We start from the raw sequence: 25,963 nt of genomic DNA, 5'->3' as shown, positions 1-25,963 counted from the left end.
GAGCCTGAGGACAACGTCGAGCCGAGCCACGGGCTTCACGCCGTTCTTTCTGGTCTATGGGGCCGAGGCCATCTTGCCCATAGACTTAGAATACGGTTCCCCGAGGACGAGGGCCTACACCGACCAAAGCAACCAAGCTAGTCGAGAGGACTCGTTGGACCAGCTAGAGGAGGCTCGGGACAAAGCCTTACTACACTCGGCGCGGTACCAGCAGTCCCTACGACGCTACCACGCCCGAGGGGTCCGGTCCCGAGACCTCCAGGTGGGCGACCTGGTGCTTCGGCTGCGACAAGACGCCCGAGGGCGGCACAAGCTCACGCCCCCCTGGGAGGGGCCGTTCGTCATCGCCAAAGTTCTGAAGCCCGGAACGTACAAGCTGGCCAACAGTCAAGGCGAGGTCTACAGCAACGCTTGGAACATTCAACAGCTACATCGCTTCTACCCTTAAGATGTTTTCAAGTTGTTCATATACCTCGCTCCCACGCAAAGTTTAGTCATCAAGGAAGGGTCGGCCTCGCCTCGGCAAAGTCCGACCCTCCCTCGGGGGCTAAAAGGGGGGGAACCCCCTCTACGTCGAATTTTTTCCTCGAAAAAATATCCTTTCTGCCAGAATGTCTTTCGTGCTTTTTGACTACTTCGAAAGAGGATCCTGAAAACGATGGAGTACACGTAAGCAGCCAAGGCTGACCGAGCCGAGGGACTCCTACGCCTCCGGGATACGGATACCTCACTCATCACCTTCTGTGATAAGTAACTCGCGTTCGGATAAGTGATTCCGCGGACCGAACAAGTCTTCACGTTCGGAAGCTCTTCTGCCGGAGCGATTCTTCGAGCCTTCTCAACTGCGTCGGTGACAGAACCCCATGGACGGGGAAGAGTGCGCGTAAGCGGCAAGGCCGACCGAGCCGAGGGACTCCTACGCCTCCGGGATACGGATACCTCACTCATCATCTTCCGTAAGAAGCAACTCTCGCTCGCACAAAACAATTCTGTTACCGACAAAAAAGTCCAGATACTCGAAACAAGAGGAAAAGAGACGCAGCTTTACAACACGGCGAGGGTGTGTTTAGGCCTCGGCGGCTGCAGAAAACACACGCCACAAGATAATCCGATCCTGCGGACTCGGATCTTGACGGCTAAAGGGAGCAGCAGCACCCTCGGCGTCGGCAACACCTTCGGCGAGGCCCGACCTAGCCTCGGACGGCGACGCGGTCCAAGGGTCTCTGCTCTAAAGGACAACGTCATCACCAAGCCCGGGCCATCGCCGCTAGGGTCTTCTCCGAGAATCCGGCCCGAGCAGGCGGCTCGGCCGGTCACCCCGGGGCCTCGGCCAGCTGTCCTCCAAGGACATCAGCCCGGCCCGAGGCCTCGGCAGGTCAATTCCGGCGTCGGTCCCGCTAACGGACGACCCGGCCAGGCTCCAGCCGACCAGGTCTTCTTTTCGAGCCAACTCCGCCTCTGTTTGCGCTGACACCGCTACCCCTGGCCTCGGCTCATCGAAGGGCGGCCGAGGGGTTCCTTTAACTGAGCAAGAGAAGCCTCGGGCAACAAGGCTGACCGAGCCGAGGGACTCCTACGCCTCCGGGATACGGATACCTCACTCGTCACCTTTACACGGGGCGACTCACGCTTGGTGAAGCGGTTCAGACAACCAACAGGCGAGTCTTAGTGCTCGAAAATGAGGAAAAAACACGGCCCCGTGCCGGAATTACACACATGTTCAGGCCTCGACAGCCACAATGAACAAAGACACTGGCATTCAAGGTGCCATTACAAAACAGAACTCCGGTTCCACCTTCGCAGGCACGAACAACCCCACTCGACGGGAGGGGGGCCTGCGGAGCAACGGAAGACCAACGAACGGCGCGCCGCCGCCCGCTCCGGCAGCGGCGACGACGACAACTTCTGCTCCGAGGGGCCGAACAACGGCAGCGATGACCTCAGGGCGGATGCCGCTGCCAGGAGGCCCCCGCCCGTGCCCAAACTCGTGAGGCAAGGACGGGCAGAAGGCCGTAGAGTTGGAGGTCGGTCCGTGGGCGGCCCTGGCTATCTCGTCGGCGGAAGAACCTCTTCCAGCTGCCGTGGCGGAAGCCGACGCCGAGAGCGGCTCCGAAGCCACTCGGGTCCGAGAGCCAGGCACGCGGCAGCTGCCGGCGCCACGGACGACAACCGCCCTTCCCCCGATCACTGAGGGAAGGAGCGGGCCACCGCCCACGCAGGGGCCGGTCCCAACTCGGCACACTCCCCTCCCCAGCCCTAGTGATGAAAATCCTTGAGGCTGAGGGAGGGGCAGAGGCCGCAGCCCGGTTCGCTTTCCCCCGCCATCGAACTGGAGGTCACCATCTTGGGTGACCGCCGGCGGAGGGGTGCAACCGGGCTGCATGATGAAAATCCTTGAAGCCGAACATGGCTGAAAGGTACCAACTCCCGCGGAGTTGCGTTCCCCCAATGACAAGGCGGAAAGACGGCGGGTATCCCCCATCCGAGGGCTTGGAAGATGGAAAGACACGATGCATAAGGGAGCGCGAAGACATGGTCGCCTTCCAAGGGGGTCACCCTCCTTTTAAAGGCGGCTCTCCCCACTTGCGTCCTCAGTCGTCGTGAGCTGAGTCTCCTCCAACACACCCCAAGGATCTCCCCTACGGCGCGGGGGCTGGGTCCCACACGTCATGCAAGCCAGCTCAGAGCAGAAGAAGCCAAACCGCCGTGCGCGGTGCGTACAACCGCCCAGCGGTTACAAGCGGCCCTCCACTTTTGCCCAGGCCAGCAGGCGAAAGGGCGGGCAGCCATACAGGCGGCATGCAACCGCGCCAAGTGGGCGCATTTCTCCGACTCCCAACACGCCCGGCACGGAGGCCCTGGCCCACGCGTCATGCAACCGGCGCGCCGAATGCTTCGTGCATGCAGCTGCACCGCCACTTGCGCCACCACCGCGCCTCCTCGACTGCGGAACCAATACCGCGACTCGAGGCGACCTAGCGCACGACCCAGTAGCGCCAGCCTGGCGCGACGGTCAATACGACCAAAAATGGGCCGGCAGTAATGGCGGTGGCAGGCGGGCAGGAGCAGCGGTCACGTCGTCAGTCAAGCCTACGTCCCATCCAGGGGCGACGAGAGAACCCTCTCTCACGGCGTGAAGACAACGCGCCCGTGTTCCGTTCCTCGAACGGCTCGCGCACGCGCAACGGCCGCCTCGCGAACCACTCGCCCCGTCGCATTAACTCCGCGGCGGGACAGGCGGCGCCCCTGGCAGGAGAAGCGGGCGACGCTTCGCCTTCGCCATAATGACCGCGTCAGAAAAGGTACGCCGCGTCGTTCGATTTCGTATCCTTTTCCTTTTTTCCTCTTTCTCTCTCTTGCAACATGGACCGGGAAAGGGGGATACCCCGAAAAGGATCCTTCCCCGTGAAGGAACCAGGCTCCGAGCCTCCCTACTGATCAGAGGTTCGAAGGCTGGCCCCTCGGAAGGGTTCAACAGCCGCCTCAGAGCGCGTGGGCTCCACACCCACTACTGGTCAGAGGTTCGAAGGCCGGCCCCTCGGAAGGGTTCAACGGCTGCCTCAGGCTACTCGGGCTCCGCGCCCACTACTGATCAGGGGTTCGAAGGCTGGCCCCCGAAGGGTTCACAGCCGCCTCAGACACAGAGCGAGGGATGACCATGGGTACGTTCGATACATAACCAAGGCTCGGGCTGCGCTCCCGAGGTACCCTAGGACATTTCCGAGACCAGCGGGAACGATCTTGTAACGGAATCCCATCGGAGGGAGGCATCGAGCCCTCGGACCCCGTCACCAGGGGACCGGGTCCGGCAGATCACCCGCAGGTACTTTTGGGCGTGCCTCTCGGCCTCTAGCCGACCCCTAACGAATGGGGCACGGACGTCCACTCGGATTACCCGCCTGCAGCTCACCGGAGACACCATGTTCGGCGCCCACCGAGGGCAACATGGCGCTTTCCCCCCTCCTCCTTGCGGAAAGGCGACGAAGGGGCGTATGTAAAAAAAGTCGAGTCTGTCCCTGATCGCCCTCTCGCCCTGTGCGAGGCTCGGGGGCTGCTCTCGCAAACCCGGCTCCGGCCGAACCGTTGACAGCGTCAACATACCAGCCTGAGAACTTGGGACCCGACCGTACACCCGGGCTACGGCCAGCTCGCATGAGGGAATGACTAGACCAGCCGAAGCGTTACGCGAGGCATTAAGACCTCGAAGGAGTCAAACCACTCCTCCGAGGCCTCGAGGGCTACACCCACCGGAACAAAACGCAACCGAGAAAGGTTGGTCCCCTTGCAAAAAAGTGCGACGAAAGCCTCCAAGCGAGTGCTAACACTCCCTTCGAGGCTCGGGGGCTACTGTCGGGGACCATAATTAGGGGTACCCTCAAGGCTCCTAATTCTCAGCTGGTAACCCCCATCAGCATAAAGCTGCAAAGGCCTGATGGGTGCGATTAAGTCAGGGATCAGTCCATTCGAGGGACTCGATCACGCCTCGCCCGAGCCTAGCCTCGGACAAGGGCAGCCGACCCTAAAGGATCTCCGTCTCGCTCGAGGCCCCCCTCCAGCGGCGAACATATTTCCGGCTCGCCCGAGGCCCTGTCTTCGCCAAGAAGCAACCCTGACCAAATCGCCGCACCGACCGACCAAATCGCAGGAGCATTTAATGCAAAGGTGGCCTGACACCTTTATCCTTGTAAGGAAAATGGACCCCGGGCAATTTGGCTAATTGAGTTTTGGTGTTTGATGAACAACACAATCCGTGAACTAATAAGTTTTCTAGTGTTTGTGTTTGTAGTTCACAGGATGCAAAGAGAATTGGACCAAGGCAATGAGGATGCAACACCTCAAAAGAAGACATAAAAAAGATGCATAGGAGTCCAATATTCAAGAACAAAGAAGCCCGAAGAAATCAGCGAAGAAATCCAAGATAAGGGCTGTCAGCCAGCGCCTGGTGGCGCACCGGACATTGGTGTCCGGTGAGGCACCAGACAGTCTGCTCAGAGAGGCCGCAGACAGGCGCTCTCTGGCTGTAGCACCGGACTGTCCGGTGTGCACCGGACTGTCCGGTGTGCCAACGGGCAGAAGGCAACGGTCGGATCCAACGGTCGACTGCTACAGGCGCCAACGGTCGGCTGACGTGGCGTGCACCGGACACTGCACAGTAGATGTCCGGTGGTGCACCGGACTGTCCGGTGCACCCGACGACAGAAAGCTGCTGCTTTCTGTCCAACGGCTAGTTGGGGGTGTGGAGGCTATAAATACCACCCCAACCGGCCATTCTCAAGTGTGGGAGCCCAAGCAACATACCAAGACACATAGTGCATATTTCCAAGAGCTCAAACACCCAAGTGCTTAATAGAATCACTCGGTGATTAGCGTAAGTGCTTTGCGAAGTGCTTAGGTTAGTTAGACCGCTTTAGCGCTTGCTCTAGGTGAACCCTAGTTAGTTGAGTGAGTTTTGTAAAACCACACAACCCCTCGGCTCTTGCGTGAGTCGTTGTAATTGTACCGAGTGGGGCGAGAGTCTTGCGAGACCGTGACAACCGCGTTTGTGTCACGGCCGCCACCGTGTACCGGAGGGAACGAGACCCGCGGTGTTTCGGCCGGAAGCTCGATAGTGGAGACGGCGGGGAGCGTCTGAGAGGAGCCGGAAGCGGAGCACCACTTGCGCGTGGAGAAGGCTCGTGGCTCTCTACGAAGTTACTCGACCGTGGTGCTTGGCCCTCGCGTGGGCTTCCCTTTGCGTAGGGGCACCAACGAGGATTAGTCGGGACCTTGCGTGGTTCCGGATACCTCGGTAAAAATACCGGCGTCATCCACGAGAGTTTGCTTCTCTACTTAGCTCTTTACATTCCGCATTTATATTAAGCATTTAAGTTTCAATCTTGTAGTCATACTTATTTAGTGTAGATTGAAACTTAGCCTTTGCGGTAGAGATAGCAACACTTAGACAAAACCTAGCTTGCGCATTCTAGTTTGATTATTTGTATAGGTTTTGCTCTAGGGATTTAACTGTGGCCTAGTTTAGTAAAAGTTTTAGAAGTCCTAATTCACCCCCCCCCCCTCTTAGGCGTCACCCGTTTCCTACAAGTGGTATGAGAACCTGGTTTGGCTCATTTGAAACGTTTTAGCTTCACCGCTAAAAGAGCCGCCGCTTTTTAGAGGAAGGGATGGATACCCATAGGCCACCACACTTCGACGGCACTAACTTCCCATATTATAGTGCTAGAATGGCTTGCTACCTAGAGGCCGTTGATCTAGGTGTTTGGAGAGTCACTCGTGACGGGATGAAACCCCTCAAGAATCCCGAGAAACCAACCACGAGTGAGGAAAAAGAAATTCACTTAAATGCTAGAGCCAAAAATTGCTTGTATGAATCTCTTAGCATGGATATTTTTAATCAAGTATTTACCTTGAAAACTGCTAATGAGATTTGGCTAAAATTGCATGAGCTCCATGACGGCACATCCAATGTCCGTGAGCAAAAACATTGCCTAGTCTTAAATGAGTATAATTCTTTTGCTATGAAAGATGATGAGCTTGTTAGAGACATGTATTCTCGTTTGAATCTAATTATCAATGAGCTCAATTCTATTGGCATTAATAAGCTAGGTGATGCGGACATTGTGAGGAAGATTATCTCCCTACTACCACAACGAAGATATGGGAGCATCATCACTATCCTTCACAACACGGAGGACTTGGGTAACATGACCCCAACCATTGTAATTGGAAAAATCGCGGCTTTTGAGATGTCGCGAAAAATGTGTCGGGGAGAGGAGCCAACTTCCTCAAGGCCATATGCTTTTGCATGTGATGAAAGGAAGGGCAAAAAGAAGGCTCCCACTCCAAGTTCCTCAAGTGAAGAAGAGGAAGAAGAAGAAATTGATGATGATGAAGATAATCAACCATGCACATCATCCTCCGAGGACGAAGAAACAATCCGACGCGTCGGAAAGGTATTGGGGATGATCCGCAAGATTAATCTAATGGGTGTGCCCCTGCAGGTCGAAGATCTTCTCTTTAACATTGACAGGAAAAAGCAAAGGAAGAGAGGATTCTTCGCATGTGGGGAGAAGGGCCACTTCAGGGACAACTGTCCAAATATGGCCAAACCCAAAAAGGAGAGGAGCAAAGGCAAGGCGCTAACAAGTGTTAGAACTTGGAATAATTCTTCAAGTGAAGATGAACCTCCAAGGACGCGTAGCCACCGGTCCTCATCACGCTCATCACGGTCATCACACAAATGCCTTATGGCAAGAGGTAACAAAAGCATTCCATCCTCTAGTGATGAAAGTAGTAGTGATGATGAAGGTGAGGGAAAGCCCTATGTAGATGAGCTTGCGGAAGCCGTAGAATTTTTCCAGGATGTTTGCACTAAGCAAAAAGCTCAACTTAAAACTTTGAAAAATAAGTTGATTAGCTCCCAAAATGATTATAAAGGTTTGCTAGAAAAATTTGAAACTTTCGCAAACTTAAATAGTGAGCTGTCAACTAAAATTGAGCTATTAGAATCTAGTGCTCCATCCACTGCTACCGATGATAGCCTTATTAAAAAGAATGAAAAACTGAAAGCTAAGTTAGCTAGCTCCCAAGAAGCTATTGAAAATTTGCTAGAGAAAATGGAAATTCTTAGCATTCACAATAATGAGCTAACTACTAAGTTAGAAAACATTGGTAGCACCCCAGGAGCATCTTTAGTTGAAATACCTGAAATAATTAAGAAAGATGCTTCTACTTCCTGCTTTGATTTAATTGATGATTCTAACCCCTGCAACCAAGTCGTTGTTGAGAATATTGTTGTAGAGACATGTTCGGATGAGGTTGCAAAGGAAAATGAACAATTAAAGCAAGAAGTGGCTCGCCTTGGTAAGGCTTTGTATGACAAGAAAGGCAAAGCCAAACAAATCCAACCTCCACAGGATAACACCACTGCGGGAGTGAACAAGCCTATGGAGGGAGAAACTGTGATTTGTAGGCTATGCCACAAGGAAGGCCACAAGTCTTTCCAATGCAAGGCGATGACCGGGGACAAACAAAGGCAAAAGCTCAAGCAAAAGCCATCAAGCAAAACCTCCAACACCTACATCAAAAAGGTGGACAAAAAGGCTGCTACACCATATTTGATCAAAAAGAAAAAGAATGGAAAGGTGATAGCAATCAAGGCCAACAAGCAAGCCAACAAAGGAAATGGGGCCAAACACATCTGGGTGCCAAAGGAAATAATTACAACCATGAAAAGCACCAAGAAGGTTTGGATCCCGAAAGGGAAGTGAGTAAACCAAAGGAGGAGCGAGAAATTTGGAGACTTGGCAAATTTGGGATGTATATCATGGGATACATCATATTGGATCAAGTTTATTGCCAAGTGGGTTAGTGAAAATTTTGGACCCAAATTTCCCACCCATGACTAAGGTAACTAGTTTTATTGTATTCTTTGTTTTTAGATATGCGTATCTATTTACTTTTTATCTAGTTTACCTTTCTTGCCTTGTATTACATTTGTTATGTACTTTTGTTCAAAATCATGCATAGGCAAATCACATGGTAGGATTGCTTGCTTTCAATTCACATACTTAAGCAAACCTACATGGTTTAAAATGTTTATTTAAGCACGACACATAGCTTTTATATCACTCCATAGTAAATGATGCAATAATTGAAAATTTTGATTTCTACAAGTTGTATCATTTAACTTATATGTGCCAAAGTTAGGATTATAGATAATTTGCCCCTCTTGATATCAAATCAAAGTGCATGTCTCCTACAAGTATTCAAAACTTGTATGCACACCTTTAGGGGGAGATTACTCTATAATCTACCACTTTGAGACTAACACCTTTTCAAGTCTATTTCATGTGATAGTCTCATTGTAAGGAAAATGAAGTCCCCGGAGAAAGACAACAATCTTCCACTACAAAATCTCCAAGAACTCTCATGTCTCTCAAGCTCGCCATTGATCTTCAATTGGTATCTTTTGAGACTACATTCAGTATCATTTACATGTCTTCTCAAATATTTGATTAGACTATATTTCATATCATATACTTCCTTGTTGCTAAAAATGCATATGTACTTAACTCATATTCTGTTACTTATGCATAAGGGAAGTTAGTCTTTTCAAATCATGTCTTGCACCTCTAATTTTCACATACTTTTTCCTAAGTAGAGGACCTCTGTCAGGGGGAGTATTTCTTCATCTCTAAAAAGGGGGAGAAACTTCTTTCTAAAGAGAACACTCATTTAGGGGGAGTTCCTTTCAACTGGTATCATTCATATGGTTTATTTTAATATCCTTCTAGTGATATCATTTGATACAATTCTTGTTGAGGACAAGCTTTTATTTACTTCCTACATGCTTTTAATGTCTTCCTTTTCGGTGGTTGATGCCAAAGGGGGAGAAGTTTAGGGACCAAAGCAATGAAAACTATATCAAACACCAAACACCACAAATTTAAAATTTTATATCTCCAAATGGTTTTTCCAGTGGTTTTGGTTATTTGGTCCAAAAATAGGTAGTAAGTGAATTATGGAGTTAGGGGGAGGCTTAAGTCCATAATTTCACATTGTGGGGATAATCATGCATCTTAGCAAGTAGATTGCATATTTTCATTCAAATACTTGTATTATTTGCTTGCTTTGGTTGTGTTGTCATCAATCACCAAAAAGGGGGAGATTGTAAGGAAAATGGACCCCGGGCAATTTGGCTAATTGAGTTTTGGTGTTTGATGAACAACACAATCCGTGAACTAATAAGTTTTCTAGTGTTTGTGTTTGTAGTTCACAGGATGCAAAGAGAATTGGACCAAGGCAATGAGGATGCAACACCTCAAAAGAAGACATAAAAAAGATGCATAGGAGTCCAATATTCAAGAACAAAGAAGCCCGAAGAAATCAGCGAAGAAATCCAAGATAAGGGCTGTCAGCCAGCGCCTGGTGGCGCACCGGACATTGGTGTCCGGTGAGGCACCAGACAGTCTGCGCAGAGAGGCCGCAGACAGGCGCTCTCTGGCTGTAGCACCGGACTGTCCGGTGTGCACCGGACTGTCCGGTGTGCCAACGGGCAGAAGGCAACGGTCGGATCCAACGGTCGACTGCTACAGGCGCCAACGGTCGGCTGACGTGGCGTGCACCGGACACTGCACAGTAGATGTCCGGTGGTGCACCGGACTGTCCGGTGCACCCGACGACAGAAAGCTGCTGCTTTCTGTCCAACGGCTAGTTGGGGGTGTGGAGGCTATAAATACCACCCCAACCGGCCATTCTCAAGTGTGGGAGCCCAAGCAACATACCAAGACACATAGTGCATATTTCCAAGAGCTCAAACACCCAAGTGCTTAATAGAATCACTCGGTGATTAGCGTAAGTGCTTTGCGAAGTGCTTAGGTTAGTTAGATCGCTTTAGCGCTTGCTCTAGGTGAACCCTAGTTAGTTGAGTGAGTTTTGTAAAACCACACAACCCCTCGGCTCTTGCGTGAGTCGTTGTAATTGTACCGAGTGGGGCGAGAGTCTTGCGAGACTGTGACAACCGCGTTTGTGTCACGGCCGCCACCGTGTACCGGAGGGAACGAGACCCGCGGTGTTTCGGCCGGAAGCTCGATAGTGGAGACGGCGGGGAGCGTCTGAGAGGAGCCGGAAGCGGAGCACCACTTGCGCGTGGAGAAGGCCCGTGGCTCTCTACGAAGTTACTCGACCGTGGTGCTTGGCCCTCGCGTGGGCTTCCCTTTGCGTAGGGGCACCAACGAGGATTAGTCGGGACCTTGCGTGGTTCCGGATACCTCGGTAAAAATACCGGCGTCATCCACGAGAGTTTGCTTCTCTACTTAGCTCTTTACATTCTGCATTTATATTAAGCATTTAAGTTTCAATCTTGTAGTCATACTTATTTAGTGTAGATTGAAACTTAGCCTTTGCGGTAGAGATAGCAACACTTAGACAAAACCTAGCTTGCGCATTCTAGTTTGATTATTTGTATAGGTTTTGCTCTAGGGATTTAACTGTGGCCTAGTTTAGTAAAAGTTTTAGAAGTCCTAATTCACCCCCCCTCTTAGGCGTCACCCGTTTCCTACAATCCTGACGCGCGCCCTTCAGCCAACAGAGCCGAAGTGACCGCCGTCACTTCGCCGCTCCACTGGCCGGCCTGACAAAAAGACAGCGCCGCCTGCGCCGCTCCGACTGCGGTGCCACTTGACAGAGTGAGGCTGGCAGGCAGTCAGGCCCGGCCGCAGGCACCATAGGAAGCTCCGCTCCGCCCGACCCAGGGCTCGGAGTCGGGCTAAGCCCTGGAAGACGGCGAACTCCGCTCCGCCCGACCCAGGGCTCGGACTCGGGCTAAGCCCCGGAAGACGGCGAACTCCGCTCCGCCCGACCCAGGGCTCGGACTCGGGCTAAGCCCCGGAAGACAGGGAACTCCGCTCCGCCTGACCCAGGGCTCGGACTCGGTGAAAGGGAAATGTGCCCTTGGGCCATTTCTAAGTATTTTGGTGATTGAGTGCAAACACAAGGGCCTAAATGTGAATTTATGTACATGGATGAACAAGGTGAAAATCATGAAGTAAAGGTATGTTTCTAAGCCTTAGTACATTGGTTTTAAGTACTAATATATTTGTCTAAGTGTTAGAAACAGAAAGAAGAAGAATAGAGAAAAGGAGAAGGGACTTGGCTGTGTGCTGCCAAGACCCAGCTCGGTCTGGAGCACCGGACTGTCCGGTGTGCACCGGACAGTGTCCGGTGCGCCAGGCTGGCGCGACTCGAAGAGGCCGCTCTCGGGTTTTTCTCCGGCGACTTCGGCTAAAATTCACCGGACTGTCCGGTGTGCACCGGACTGTCCGGTGAGCCAACGGTCGGCCAGGGCCAACGGTCGGCCGCGCAATCCGCGCGGGACACGTGGCCGAGCCAACGGTCGGAAGACGGCACCGGACTGTCCGGTGTGCACCGGACATGTCCGGTGCGCCAACAGAGCCAGATCTGCCAACGGTCTGCAACGGTCGTCTTCGCCGTTTAAGGAAACAAATCGGGCACCGGACAGTGTCCGGTGTGCACCGGACTGTCCGGTGCCCCCGACGACAGAAGGCAAAGATGGCCTTCCGGATTTGCTCTCAACGGCTCCTAGCTGCCTTGAGGCTATAAAAGGAGCACCTAGGCGCATGGAGGAGATACACAAGCAACCTTTGAGCATTCTTGATCATCCACACTAAGTCTCTGCGCATTCGTTTGTGTCTCTAAGTGATTCGAGCTCTGTTCTAAGTGAGAACTCTGAGATAGTCTTGTGAGCTCGATTCTTGGCCGTGTGTGTGCGCTTTTGCTGTGGATTTGTGTGTGTTGCTTCCCTCCCTTACTCTGTGTTTCATTTGTGATCATATACTTGTAAGGGCAAGAGACTCCAATTTGTGGAGATTCCTTGCAAACGGGATAGTGAAAGGAAAACAAAACACCGTGGTATTCAAGTGGGTCTTTGGACCGCTTGAGAGGGGTTGATTGCAACCCTCGTCCGTTGGGACGCCACAACGTGGAGTAGGCAAGCGTTGGTCTTGGCCGAACCACGGGATAAACCACTGTGTCACTCTGTGCTTGATTCTCTTGTTGTACTGTGTTTTGTTGAGATTGTTGAGACTTCACCTTAGCCACTTGGCAATAATCGTGCTAACACTTAACAAGTTTTTGTGGCTTAAGTTTGAAGTTTTTACAGGATCACCTATTCACCCCCCCCCTCTAGGTGCTCTCAATTGGTATCGGAGCCGTTCTCTTCAAGAAAGGGACTAACCGCCCGAAGAGATGGATCCTAAGGGGAAGGGAATTGTGATCAACGACAAGGAGAAGGAGTCCTTCGTCAACGAGCCAAGGGATGACAAGTCCAATGACTCGGGCTCGGGCCACAAGCGAAGAGATGGGAAGAAGAAGAAGACAAGACGCATCAAGGAGATCGTCTACTACGACAGCGATGAGTCCTCTTCTTCCCAAAAGGACGACGACCACGACAAACAAAGGAAACCGGTTAATTCGAACTTTTCATTTGATTATTCTCGTATTCCACATAGTTCGAATTCGCATTTGCTTTCCATTCCTCTTGGTAAACCTCCACATTTTGATGGGGAGGACTACGGATTTTGGAGTCACAAAATGCGTAGTCATTTATTCTCTCTCCATCCAAGCATATGGGAGATTGTAGAGAATGGAATGAAATTTGATAGCTCGGATAGCCCTATGTTTATCAATGAACAAATTCATAAAAATGCACAAGCTACTACTGTTCTCTTAGCATCTTTGTGCAGGGAAGAGTACAATAAGGTGAGCGGCTTGGACAATGCCAAGCAGATATGGGACACCCTCAAGATCTCTCACGAGGGGAACGACATCACCATGCTCACCAAGATGGAGTTGGTGGAGGGCGAGCTTGGACGATTCGCCATGATAAGGGGAGAAGAGCCCACTCAAACTTACAACCGGCTTAAGACCCTTATCAACAAGATAAGGAGCTACGGAAGCACGCGTTGGACGGATCACGACGTCGTCCGCCTAATGCTCAGGTCATTTACCGTTCTTGATCCTCACTTGGTGAACAATATACGTGAAAATCCCAGGTACACCAAGATGTCGCCCGAAGAAGTTCTTGGGAAATTTGTTAGCGGGCGAATGATGATCAAGGAGGCGAGATATGTGGACGACGCCTTGAATGGTCCGATCAACGAGCCGCAACCTCTCGCTCTCAAGGCAACACGAAGCAAGGAGGCGCTACCTAGCAAGGTGGCACAAATTGAGGCGGCCGGACTCAACGATGAAGAGATGGCTCTCATCATCAAGAGATTCAAGACGGCGCTAAATGGTCGCAAGGGGCAGCCAAGCAAGACCAAGACCAAGGGGAAGCGCTCATGCTTCAAATGCGGTAAGCTTGGTCATTTTATCGCTAACTGTCCCGATAATGAAAGTGACCAGGAAAAGGGGAACAAAAGAGAAAAGAAGAAGCAATACAAGAAGGCAAAGGGCGAGGCGCATCTAGGAAAGGAGTGGGACTCGGATTGCTCCTCCTCCGACTCCGACAACGAAGGACTCGCCGCCACTGCCTTCAACAAATCGGCTCTCTTCCCCAACGAGCGTCTCACATGTCTTATGGCAAGGGAGAAGAAGGTGAGTACTCAAGACTCCACTTATGCTTCTTCTAGTGATAGTGAGTCTAGTGATGATGACATAGATTATTCATGCTTGTTCAAGGGCTTAGATAGATCTAAGATAGATAAAATCAATGAATTGATTGATGCATTGAATGAAAAGGATAGGCTTTTAGAAAAGCAGCAGGATTTATTGTATGATGAACATGATAAATTTGTAGAGGCACAAAAATCATATGCTTTAGAAGTAAAAAGAAATGAAATGCTTTCTTATGAACTATCTACTTGTCATGAAACCATTTCTACTTTACAAGGTTTTAACAATGATTTAAATGCTAAGTTAGAAGTAGCAAATAAATCTAATTCTTGTGTAGAACATGTTAAGATTTGCACTAGGTGTAAGGATTTCGATGTTGATGCCTGTAGTGAACATCTAGTTTTAATTTCCAAATTAAATAAGGAAGTGGCTAGTCTTAATGCCCAACTTAAGACTAGCAAGAATGAAGTTGATAAAATAAAATTTGCAAGGGATGCCTATACGGTTGGTAGACACCCCTCAATTAAGGATGGTCTTGGCTTCAAGAGAGAGGCCAAGAACTTAACAAGCCATAAGGCTCCCATCTTCGTCAAGGAGAAAGGGAAGGCCCCTATGGCTAGTAATGCTAAAAAGAACCATGCTTTTATGTATTATGATAGAAGAAATGCTAGAAATGCTTATAATGATTTTGATTCACATGTTTATGATTCTCATGCCATGTTTGCCTCTAGTTCTTCTTATAAGCATGATAGGGATATGCCTAGGAGAAATATTGCTCATGTGCCTAGAAAGAATGTTATTCATGCTCCTAGGAAAGCAGTGAATGAACCTTCTATAATTTATTGTGCTTTAAACACTTCCTTTGCTATCTGTAGAAAGGATAGGAAAATAGTTGCTAGGAAGTTAGGGGCAAAATACAAGGGAGACAGGACTCGCATTTGGGTCCCTAAGGACATTTGTGCTAACCTTGCAGGACCCAACATGAGTTGGGTACCTAAGACCCAAGCCTAAATTTGCCTTGCAGGTTTATGCATCCGGGGGTTCAAGCTGGATTATTGACAGCGGATGCACAAACCATATGACGGGGGAGAAGAAGATGTTCACCTCCTACGTCAAAAATAAGGATTCCCAAGATTCAATTATATTCGGTGATGGGAATCAAGGCAAGGTAAAAGGGCTAGGTAAAATTGCAATTTCAAATGAGCATTCTATATCAAATGTATTCTTAGTGGAGAGTCTTGGATATAATTTGCTATCTGTCAGTCAATTATGTCAAATGGGATATAATTGTTTATTTACAAATGTAGATGTGTCTGTCGTTAGAAGATGTGATGGTTCACTAGCTTTTAAGGGTGTACTAGACGGCAAACTTTATTTAGTTGATTTTGCAAAAGAAGAGGCCGGTCTAGATGCATGCTTAATGGCTAAGACTTGCATGGGCTGGCTATGGCATCGCCGCTTAGCACATGTGGGGATGAAGAACCTCCACAAGCTTCTAAAGGGAGGACATGTGATAGGTCTAACAAATGTACATTTCGAAAAAGATAGACCTTGTGCAGCTTGTCAGGCAGGTAAACAAGTGGGAGGAGCGCATCACAGCAAGAATGTGATGACCACGTCAAGACCCCTGGAGCTACTGCATATGGACCTCTTCGGACCCGTCGCCTATCTAAGCATAGGGGGAAGTAAGTATGGTTTAGTTATTGTTGATGATTTTTCCCGCTTCACTTGGGTGTTCTTTTTGCAGGATAAGTCTGAAACCCAAGGGACCCTCAAACGCTTCCTCAGGAGAGCTCAAAATGAGTTTGAGCTCAAAGTGAAAAAGATAAGAAGCGACAACGGGTCCGAGTTCAAGAACTCTCAAGTGGAGGAGTTCCTTGAAGAGGAAGGGATCAAGCACGAGTTCTCCGCTCCCTACACACCACAGCAAAATGGTGTGGTAGAGAGGAAGAACAGGACGCTCATTGACATGGCGAGGACGATGCTAGGAGAGTTCAAGACCCCCGAGTGCTTTTGGACGGAAGCCGTGAACACTGCTTGCCACGCCATCAACAGGGTCTACCTTCATCGCCTCCTCAAGAAGACGTCGTATGAGCTTCTAACCGGTAACAAACCCAATGTATCGTACTTTCGTGTATTTGGGAGTAAATGCTACATTCTAGTGAAGAAGGGTAGAAATTCTAAGTTTGCTCCCAAAGCTGTAGAAGGGTTTTTGTTAGGTTATGACTCAAATACAAAGGCGTATAGAGTCTTCAACAAATCATCGGGTTTGGTTGAAGTCTCTAGCGACGTTGTATTTGATGAGACTAATGGCTCTCCAAGAGAGCAAGTTGTTGATTGTGATGATGTAGATGAAGAAGATGTTCCGACGGCCGCTATACGAACCATGGCGATTGGAGAAGTGCGGCCACAGGAACAAGATGAGCAAGATCAACCCTCTTCCTCAATTATGGTGCATCCCCCGACTCAAGACGATGAACAGGTTCATCATAAGGAGGCGTGTGATCAAGGGGGAGCACAAGATGATCAAGTGATAGAGGAAGAAGCGCAACCGGCACCTCCAACTCAAGTTCGAGCGATGATTCAAAGGGATCATCCCGTCGACCAAATTCTGGGTGACATCAGCAAGGGAGTAACTACTCGATCTCGATTAGTTAATTTTTGTGAGCATTACTCCTTTGTCTCTTCTATTGAGCCTTTCAGGGTAGAAGAGGCCTTGCTAGATCCGGACTGGGTGTTGGCCATGCAAGAGGAGTTAAACAACTTCAAGCGCAATGAAGTTTGGACACTGGTGCCTCGTCCGAAGCAAAATGTTGTGGGAACCAAGTGGGTGTTCCGCAACAAACAGGACGAGCACGGGGTGGTGACGAGGAACAAGGCTCGACTTGTGGCAAAAGGTTATGCCCAAGTCGCAGGTTTGGATTTCGAGGAGACTTTTGCTCCTGTGGCTAGGCTAGAATCAATTCGTATCTTGCTAGCATATGCCGCTCACCATTCTTTCAGGTTGTTTCAAATGGATGTGAAGAGCGCCTTCCTCAACGGGCCAATCAAGGAGGAGGTGTACGTGGAGCAACCCCCTGGCTTCGAGGATGAACGGTACCCCGACCATGTGTGTAAGCTCTCTAAGGCGCTCTATGGACTTAAGCAAGCCCCAAGAGCATGGTATGAATGCCTTAGAGATTTCTTAATTGCTAATGCTTTCAAGGTTGGGAAAGCCGATCCAACTCTTTTTACTAAGACTTGTAATGGTGATTTGTTTGTGTGCCAAATTTATGTCGATGACATAATATTTGGTTCTACTAACCAAAAGTCTTGTGAAGAGTTTAGCAGGGTGATGACGCAGAAATTCGAGATGTCGATGATGGGCGAGTTGAACTACTTCCTTGGGTTCCAAGTGAAGCAACTCAAGGACGGCACCTTCATCTCCCAAACGAAGTACACGCAAGATCTGCTAAAGCGGTTTGGGATGAAGGACGCCAAGCCCGCAAAGACTCCGATGGGGACCGACGGACACACCGACCTCAACAAAGGAGGTAAGTCCGTTGATCAAAAAGCATACCGGTCAATGATAGGTTCTTTGCTTTACTTATGTGCTAGTAGACCGGATATTATGCTTAGCGTATGCATGTGTGCTAGATTTCAATCCGATCCTAAGGAGTGTCACTTAGTGGCGGTAAAGCGAATTCTTAGATATTTGGTTGCTACGCCTTGCTTCGGGCTCTGGTATCCAAAGGGGTCTACCTTTGACTTAGTTGGATACTCAGACTCCGACTATGCTGGATGTAAGGTCGATAGGAAGAGTACATCGGGGACGTGCCAATTCTTAGGAAGGTCCCTGGTGTCATGGAACTCTAAGAAACAAACATCCGTTGCCCTATCCACCGCTGAGGCCGAGTATGTTGCCGCAGGACAGTGTTGCGCGCAACTACTTTGGATGAGGCAAACCCTCCGGGACTTTGGCTACAATCTGAGCAAAGTCCCACTCCTATGTGACAATGAGAGTGCTATCCGCATGGCGGAGAATCCTGTTGAGCACAGCCGCACAAAGCACATAGACATCCGGCATCACTTTTTGAGAGACCACCAGCAAAAGGGAGATATCGAAGTGTTTCATGTTAGCACCGAGAACCAGCTAGCCGATATCTTTACCAAGCCTCTAGATGAGAAGACCTTTTGCAGGCTGCGTAGTGAGCTAAATGTCTTAGATTCGCGGAACTTGGATTGAATTATAGCATACATGTGTTTATGCATTTGATCAGGTTCATTCTGCATTTTGTTGCTTATTGTGGTGCTCAAGTTGTACCAACACTCCCTGGACCTCACAAGTCCGTTGCAAAGTGATGCACATGTTTAGGGGGAGATATGTTACAACTTGACTCTTTGAGACTAACCATTTGCTTGAGTTTGCTTGATTTAGTCTCGAAGGAGGATTGAAAGGGAAAAGGTGGACTTGGACCATGAGAGACTTCCACTGCACTCCGATGAGAGGGTAACTAATTCCAAGTTCATCTCATGAAATCTTATTGCCATTTGCTCTTAATTGAAGACTTTGGTGAGGCAATGGGGTTAAAAGGCCAAGATTGATCCCGTTTTGGTGCTTGATGCCAAAGGGGGAGAAAATAAAGGCCAAAGCGATAAATGGATCAGCTACCACTTGAGAGATTTTGAAAATAGTAGAATAGAGTTTTTGTTTTGTCAAAAGCTTTTATTGTCTCTATTTTCAAAAGTTGGCTTCTTGTGGGAAGAAGTGTTGATTATGGGAAAAAGGGGGAGTTTTTGAAATCCGTGGTCAAATTCTTTTGAAATGACTCTCTTTATGCTTCAATATGTGTGTTTGACTTATAGATAGAGATTTGAGTTTGATTTGCAAAAACAAACCAAGTGGTGGCAAAGGATGATCCATATATGCCAAAATTGAATCAAAACCAATTTGAGTTTTTATTTGAAGTGATTTTGCACTTGTTCCACTTGCTTTATGTTGTGTTGGCATAAATCACCAAAAAGGGGGAGATTGAAAGGGAAATGTGCCCTTGGGCCATTTCTAAGTATTTTGGTGATTGAGTGCAAACACAAGGGCCTAAATGTGAATTTATGTACATGGATGAACAAGGTGAAAATCATGAAGTAAAGGTATGTTTCTAAGCCTTAGTACATTGGTTTTAAGTACTAATATATTTGTCTAAGTGTTAGAAACAGAAAGAAGAAGAATAGAGAAAAGGAGAAGGGACTTGGCTGTGTGCTGCCAAGACCCAGCTCGGTCTGGAGCACCGGACTGTCCGGTGTGCACCGGACAGTGTCCGGTGCGCCAGGCTGGCGCGACTCGAAGAGGCCGCTCTCGGGTTTTTCTCCGGCGACTTCGGCTAAAATTCACCGGACTGTCCGGTGTGCACCGGACTGTCCGGTGAGCCAACGGTCGGCCAGGGCCAACGGTCGGCCGCGCAATCCGCGCGGGACACGTGGCCGAGCCAACGGTCGGAAGACGGCACCGGACTGTCCGGTGTGCACCGGACATGTCCGGTGCGCCAACAGAGCCAGATCTGCCAACGGTCTGCAACGGTCGTCTTCGCCGTTTAAGGAAACAAATCGGGCACCGGACAGTGTCCGGTGTGCACCGGACTGTCCGGTGCCCCCGACGACAGAAGGCAAAGATGGCCTTCCGGATTTGCTCTCAACGGCTCCTAGCTGCCTTGAGGCTATAAAAGGAGCACCTAGGCGCATGGAGGAGATACACAAGCAACCTTTGAGCATTCTTGATCATCCACACTAAGTCTCTGCGCATTCGTTTGTGTCTCTAAGTGATTCGAGCTCTGTTCTAAGTGAGAACTCTGAGATAGTCTTGTGAGCTCGATTCTTGGCCGTGTGTGTGCGCTTTTGCTGTGGATTTGTGTGTGTTGCTTCCCTCCCTTACTCTGTGTTTCATTTGTGATCATATACTTGTAAGGGCAAGAGACTCCAATTTGTGGAGATTCCTTGCAAACGGGATAGTGAAAGGAAAACAAAACACCGTGGTATTCAAGTGGGTCTTTGGACCGCTTGAGAGGGGTTGATTGCAACCCTCGTCCGTTGGGACGCCACAACGTGGAGTAGGCAAGCGTTGGTCTTGGCCGAACCACGGGATAAACCACTGTGTCACTCTGTGCTTGATTCTCTTGTTGTACTGTGTTTTGTTGAGATTGTTGAGACTTCACCTTAGCCACTTGGCAATAATCGTGCTAACACTTAACAAGTTTTTGTGGCTTAAGTTTGAAGTTTTTACAGGATCACCTATTCACCCCCCCCTCTAGGTGCTCTCACTCGGGCTAAGCCCCGGAAGACGGCGAACTCCGCTCCGCCCGACCCAGGGCTCGGACTCGGGCTAAGTCCCAGAAGACGGCGAACTCCGCTCCGCCCGACCCAGGGCTCGGACTTGGGCTCAGCCCCAGAAGACGACGAACTCCGCTTCGCCCGACCCCCGGGGCTCGGACTCCGCCCTGGCCTCAGCCGTCGGTCTCCGCCTCGCCCGACCCAGGGGCTCGGACTCAACCTCGGCCACGGAAGACAGACTCGACCTCGGCTTCGGAGGAGCTTACACATCACCCAACCTAGGGCGCAAACCAGCCACGTCAACAGGAGGCGCCATCATCACCCTACCCCGAGCTGACTCGGACCACGGGAACAAGACCGGCATCCCATCTGGCTCGCTCCGCCAGATAGGCACTAATGGCGCCCCGCATACTCTGTGACGACGGCGGCTCTCAGCCCCCTTACGGAAGCAAGAGGACGTCAGCAAGGACTCAACAGCTCCGACAGTTGTCCCTCCGCCAGGCTCCGGCACTCCTCCGACGGCCACGACATCACACCAGCTGGGTGCCAAAATCTCTCCGGCTGCCACAACGGCATGTACTTAGGGCGCTAGCTCTCCTCCGCTAGACACGTAGCACTTTGCTACACCCCCCCATTGTACACCTGGATCCTCTCCTTATGCCTATAAAAGGAAGGACCAGGGCCCTCTTAGAGACGGTTGGCCGCGCGGGGACGAGGACGAGACAGGCGCTCGCTTGAAGCCGCTCGCTCCCTCTCCCGCATGGACGCTTGTAACCCCCTACTGCAAGCGCACCCGACCTGAGCGCGGGACGAACACGAAGGCCGCAGGATTTCCACCTCTCTCACGCCTGTCTCCGGCCACCTCACTTCCCCCCTTCGCGCTCGGCCTCGCGTCGACCCATCTGGGCTGGGGCACGCGGCGACATTCACTCGTCGGCTTAGGGCCCCCCGGTCTCGAAACGCCGACAGTTACAATCGGTAAAGCCTTTGTCGAATGTAAAATAACCTTTACTAAGTGTTTTAGACACTCGGCAAAGAACGCGATTTCGGTAGTGGGTGTTCAACGACGCGCAAGCAGAAAAGAGGTTGAGAGGAGAAAGGGAGTGCATATTTTTGCGCAGCAATTGCTCTATTTTGCGCGTACGTGCGGGGTGTTTACGGTGATGTTATGGAGAGCTGTTGGATACTTTTTTTCCTTCTTTTTTTTCCTCTAGCAAAATAGTAGGTTTCAAAATAGACTTTTTGGTTACTGCTGGAGTTGCTCTAATCTAATCAACAACCGATGAGGAACGTGCCTGCTGTCTGCGAGCAGGCACGTAGTTTGCAAGCAAAGAAATTACAGCAGCAGGAGTTATTTTTTCCATATGATAGGAGGGGAAGCTGAGAGATTAGCCACCACCACCAATTTATATATTTTTTTCCCTGGGTGTTCAGCCGCCATCGCTTGAGAGTGCAAGCTGTGTTCTTCTGATCGAGACGTGCGCGTGCTGCTTGCCACTTTGATACGACGAGAATCGATGCGAACGTACGTATTTTGACTAACATTTCGGTCTAAAATAAGCCGCGCCAAGTGGTCTCGCGATGCACGCTAGCTGCCGGACTCAGGTTTACGGTTTCATATTTCTCCGTCAATATAATAGCTGCTCTGCTCCGATAGTAGGTTGTAGACCTGACCCAGCAGTTTTCGAGACATCAATCAGTTACCCTAGAGATTTTTATTTAAAATAAAACAATTACTCTACGGTTAGAGATGCCATTATTGGACAGTTGGCATAGCACATAAATTTGGCATGACAAAAAACCAAATACTATAATATAATGCCGCTAGCTGTCGTCGTCGAAACAAGAAGAGCAACTGCATATATAGTTATATACTCTCAAAACCAGAGTTTGAGATGGTCTTTGCCGTGCTCAGTGGACTCTGTGACCACCAATCTATTCAATACCGCGCGCGGAGGCGGAGCACAGCACTGTACGTCTGGTCTGGTCTGATCGAGTTTGAGAAATAATAATCCCGGCTAGCTGCGTTATCAGGCTGGACTACATACACCAGTTCAGTAGTTCAATACGTGATAGATGGCACCAAAGCAACAAGGCAGCCTTCAACTTCAAGACCACTGCTGCCTCGGCCGGCGGTGTCCAAGCTCCTCCGCAGTGTGCACGCATGTCACGATCGGATCGTAACTGTAACGACGACGACGATTCCGTCTTCCCTTATCTTCGGTTCTGACGTTGGCCTATGGTGGCGTGCGCGCAGCCTTAGCTGACCTTGCTTTCCGCGCAACAACGCCGTCCATCGATCTCGGTTAACCAAGCAAAACGCTCCTTGGATTCACTTGCTCAACTTGGCCGAGAGATCACGGCCGGCCGGTCGTCGCTGTCGCTGTCGCTGTCGGAGAAGAAGCCACCCGAGCTGTGCGCGCGAGTGCAGTATTATTATCATTATTTCCTTATACTACTACATTCGCTTGGGTCGCTGGGACTTTAGGAGCTAGCGACCGGACGGACGGATGGATGGACGATGCTCTCTATAGTACTGAACAGGCAGCACAGCACAGCGACGAGAAATCACTGCGCACTGTGCACACAGGTCGTCATCAGGAGTAGAGAGAGTAGCTACCGCATCTCCTAGAGACACTGCAGAAGCTTCCACCGCTTACGGACGGTTCACCGCATTGACTTTAGCCGACGCGCACGACAAAACGGCCAGGTTTATTAGTTTCCCGTCACTTCCCAGCGAAAGCGACGCCGGGCCGGGAGTTGAGGAACCCGAGGGACGACGGGCGCGCGGCGTGGCGGCGGCGAAGACGACTTCTTACAAAGCACGCCGGCGCGCCGGCTGCCGGTCTACCACTACTATATACTCCCTGCCCTGGCGGTCCGCGCGCGTCTCGAGCTGCATGGACGGAGGAGGGCTCACGGGTCGTTGGAAGGAGACGGGGAGCGAAAACAAGGCGAGAGAGAGGATCTGTTTGGTTCAGCTTTTTTCTGACCAGCTTTTCTGAAAATCTGGCTGCGGGGAGAATCTGGCTGTGAGGAGAATCTGAGTATCATTACGATTACGTGTGGAGTAAGATAAAGTTATTCATAGGGCTCAGGATCTAGAAAGTGACGGATTCCTACTATTACAACGACTCAACCGATTATGTGTTTATATTGATTTTGGATGGTTTTAGCCCCAACGAATTTTATATAAGCAGGCTAAAAAGCTGAGCGTTTGGCAGTCCGCAACAGCTTTTGGTGGCTAGAAGCTTCCAGAAGCCGAAACAAACAGCACCAGAGAGCGAGCGTGGTGGACTGACTGACTGCATCTGCATGGACGTATCCCTCCCTGTCACTGCCACTCACTCTCCGTGTCCTCCATTCTACTCCGGACAGCTAGCTGGTCTGAAGTCTGAACGGCCCTCCGTCTCTTGGAGGAACGGAATGGTCTCCATCTCTCTATTTCTCCCCCTGCGTGGCCCCATCTTTCTTTCGTTGGCATTATTGTGCATATATTCCTAGTGTATCAGGAATCCAAAGCTCCGCGTCTCAAACAAGACAAAAAAAACGGGGGAAATTGAGAGCTACTAGTATACTGTGACGACAGGTGGGTGTGTGAGTGAGGCCAGAAGGTTGGAGCGCCGGCGCAGTGCCGAACGACTCCCGCGGTAGAGCGTGCCAGAAGGTTGGAGCGCCGGCGCGCCACAAACTCCCAACCAACTGTTCCGGCCAACCACTGTTGCCTGGGTGCTGCTCCTGCTTGGTGGTGGCAATGCCATTGTTGCCTTCCCCAGAGATTAATGCTTTGTTGACTGACTGATTCTTACCAACCTTTGCCTCTTTTCTTTTAGGGCTAATTTGGGAATACCATTTTTTTCCAAAAGGATTCCAATTTTATCAATATAAAGTGAATTAATCTCTTTTGGGAAAATAAAAATTCCTAAAGAAAATGGGGTTCTCAAACTAACCTTTAATATTAAAAAAACAGAGGCCTTCCTGCCGTAACATATCATCTTCCTTTCCGTTTTGCGTTTTTCAGCATTCGTTTCGAGCTTGTCAGGCTGCTAGATCAGACCAGGAAGACGTCTACAAAAACCGCGAGGATTAGACGAGATCATGCGGGCGTCGTTTCGCCCTTGGCAAAATCGAAGCTTTGTTGCGTCGTTTATGGTCAGGTAACCGAAGGAAACGGAGTGGCAGAGTAGATTAGGCAGGCACGCACGCAACAATGAGTAGAAACACAGCAGAGGAGCACCAGGACAAGGAAGCTCAAAGAGCGTGATCCTTTCTTCGCGATCGCTCGAGAGTTGAGTACCATGCATGGCCAAGCAAAAATTACATATGACGCACCAAGGAGTTAATTGAGCAATAAAGTATATCTCACGCGGACGCGGTACTAGGAAATTCTGCGGCAGGGGGGGGTCGTCACTGCGCCATCCGGGGGGACGTGACGGGGAACAGCGGCAGCAGGCGCGGCGGCGGCTCGGCGCCCCTGGGCGAGGGGTGCAGGAAGAAGCCGGTCCGCGCGATGGCCGCGCGCTCGGCGGCCTCCTCGTCCTCCTCCGCGCCCTGCGACCGGTTGAAGGGGTCGGGCAGCAGCGGCGTGACGGGGCTCCGGAGCGCCAGGGACGGGAAGTCGAGCACGCTGGGCGACAGCGCCTCAGGCGGCGCCGCGGCCGCCGCCATCGCCAGCGGCGCGATCATCTTGAGGTTGCTCTTGCCGATCCGGCGCTCGTACAGCTTGAAGGCCGGCTTCTTGGGCCCGCTGCCGTGGTGGTGGGGGTAGCTCTTGACGGGCTTGTGGGGCGGCGGCGGCGTGTCGGAGCCGGTGAGCCTCTGGACGACCTGCTTGAAGCTGGCGGTGTCGGCCTGCACGAAGGTGGTGGGGAAGGGCGTGGTGTCGATGATGCGCGGCACGGGCCTGGGCGTGGGCGACGGCGGCGCGGGCGCGTGGGGGTGCTGCTGGCGCGGCGACGGGGAGGAGGCGGCGGCGGCGGCGGACGAGGGAGAGGAGGAGGAGGTGGAGGACGACGGGGAGTTGGGGCCCAGCGCCATGGGGAGGAGTTGCTTCGCCGCAGCAACCTCCATTCGCGCGGCCGCTGGGCTGGGGGGCGTTGGTTTCACGGAGATGGGGGAAGACCGGAAGAGCGAGAGGCGGCCGGAGTGTGAATAAAAAGAGGTGGGTGTATAGTTGGCGTGGGTAGGGATGAAAGTAGGATGGGAAAATCCCGTACCGACCGTTATCGTATAACCGATTTTGTTAGTTTTGTCCCGATCGATTTCGAACCCGAGTTAAAAAACGAAAACGGAACGGAAACGGGATATACAAAACGGTAAACGGAAACGGAAACGGTAGAGCTGGTTTCCCGACCGTTTCACCGGGATCCCGTTTTTAATCGGGATGATCCCGTTTTGTTACCGTATTTTCTAATTCGGGATCACTGCAGTATGGCTAGCTCCAACTCCAATCCATAATCAGTGAGGCCCAGCCCATGTAAGAAAAACATGGCGACCCGACCCGTCTCGCCTGCCGCACGGCACCACC

The 25,963-nt window shown here is 50.8% G+C and overlaps 1 protein-coding gene across 1 annotated transcript; it reads right to left on the bottom strand.

Annotated features, from left to right (window-relative positions):
• Positions 1–24,782: 24,782 nt before the first annotated feature.
• Positions 24,783–25,605, bottom strand: LOC100280592 (DNA-binding WRKY). Its single transcript, NM_001153511.2, has one exon. It carries the CDS (start codon positions 25,504–25,506, stop codon positions 24,844–24,846), a length of 663 nt encoding a protein of 220 aa, NP_001146983.2. The 5' UTR covers positions 25,507–25,605; the 3' UTR covers positions 24,783–24,843.
• Positions 25,606–25,963: the final 358 nt, after the last annotated feature.

This window comes from Zea mays, chromosome 8 (assembly GCF_902167145.1).
Source record: "Zea mays cultivar B73 chromosome 8, Zm-B73-REFERENCE-NAM-5.0, whole genome shotgun sequence".
NCBI classification, from domain to species: domain Eukaryota; kingdom Viridiplantae; phylum Streptophyta; class Magnoliopsida; order Poales; family Poaceae; genus Zea; species Zea mays.
The sequence above is the reverse complement of the archived record's forward strand: the minus strand, read 5'-3'. Positions and strand labels throughout refer to the sequence as shown.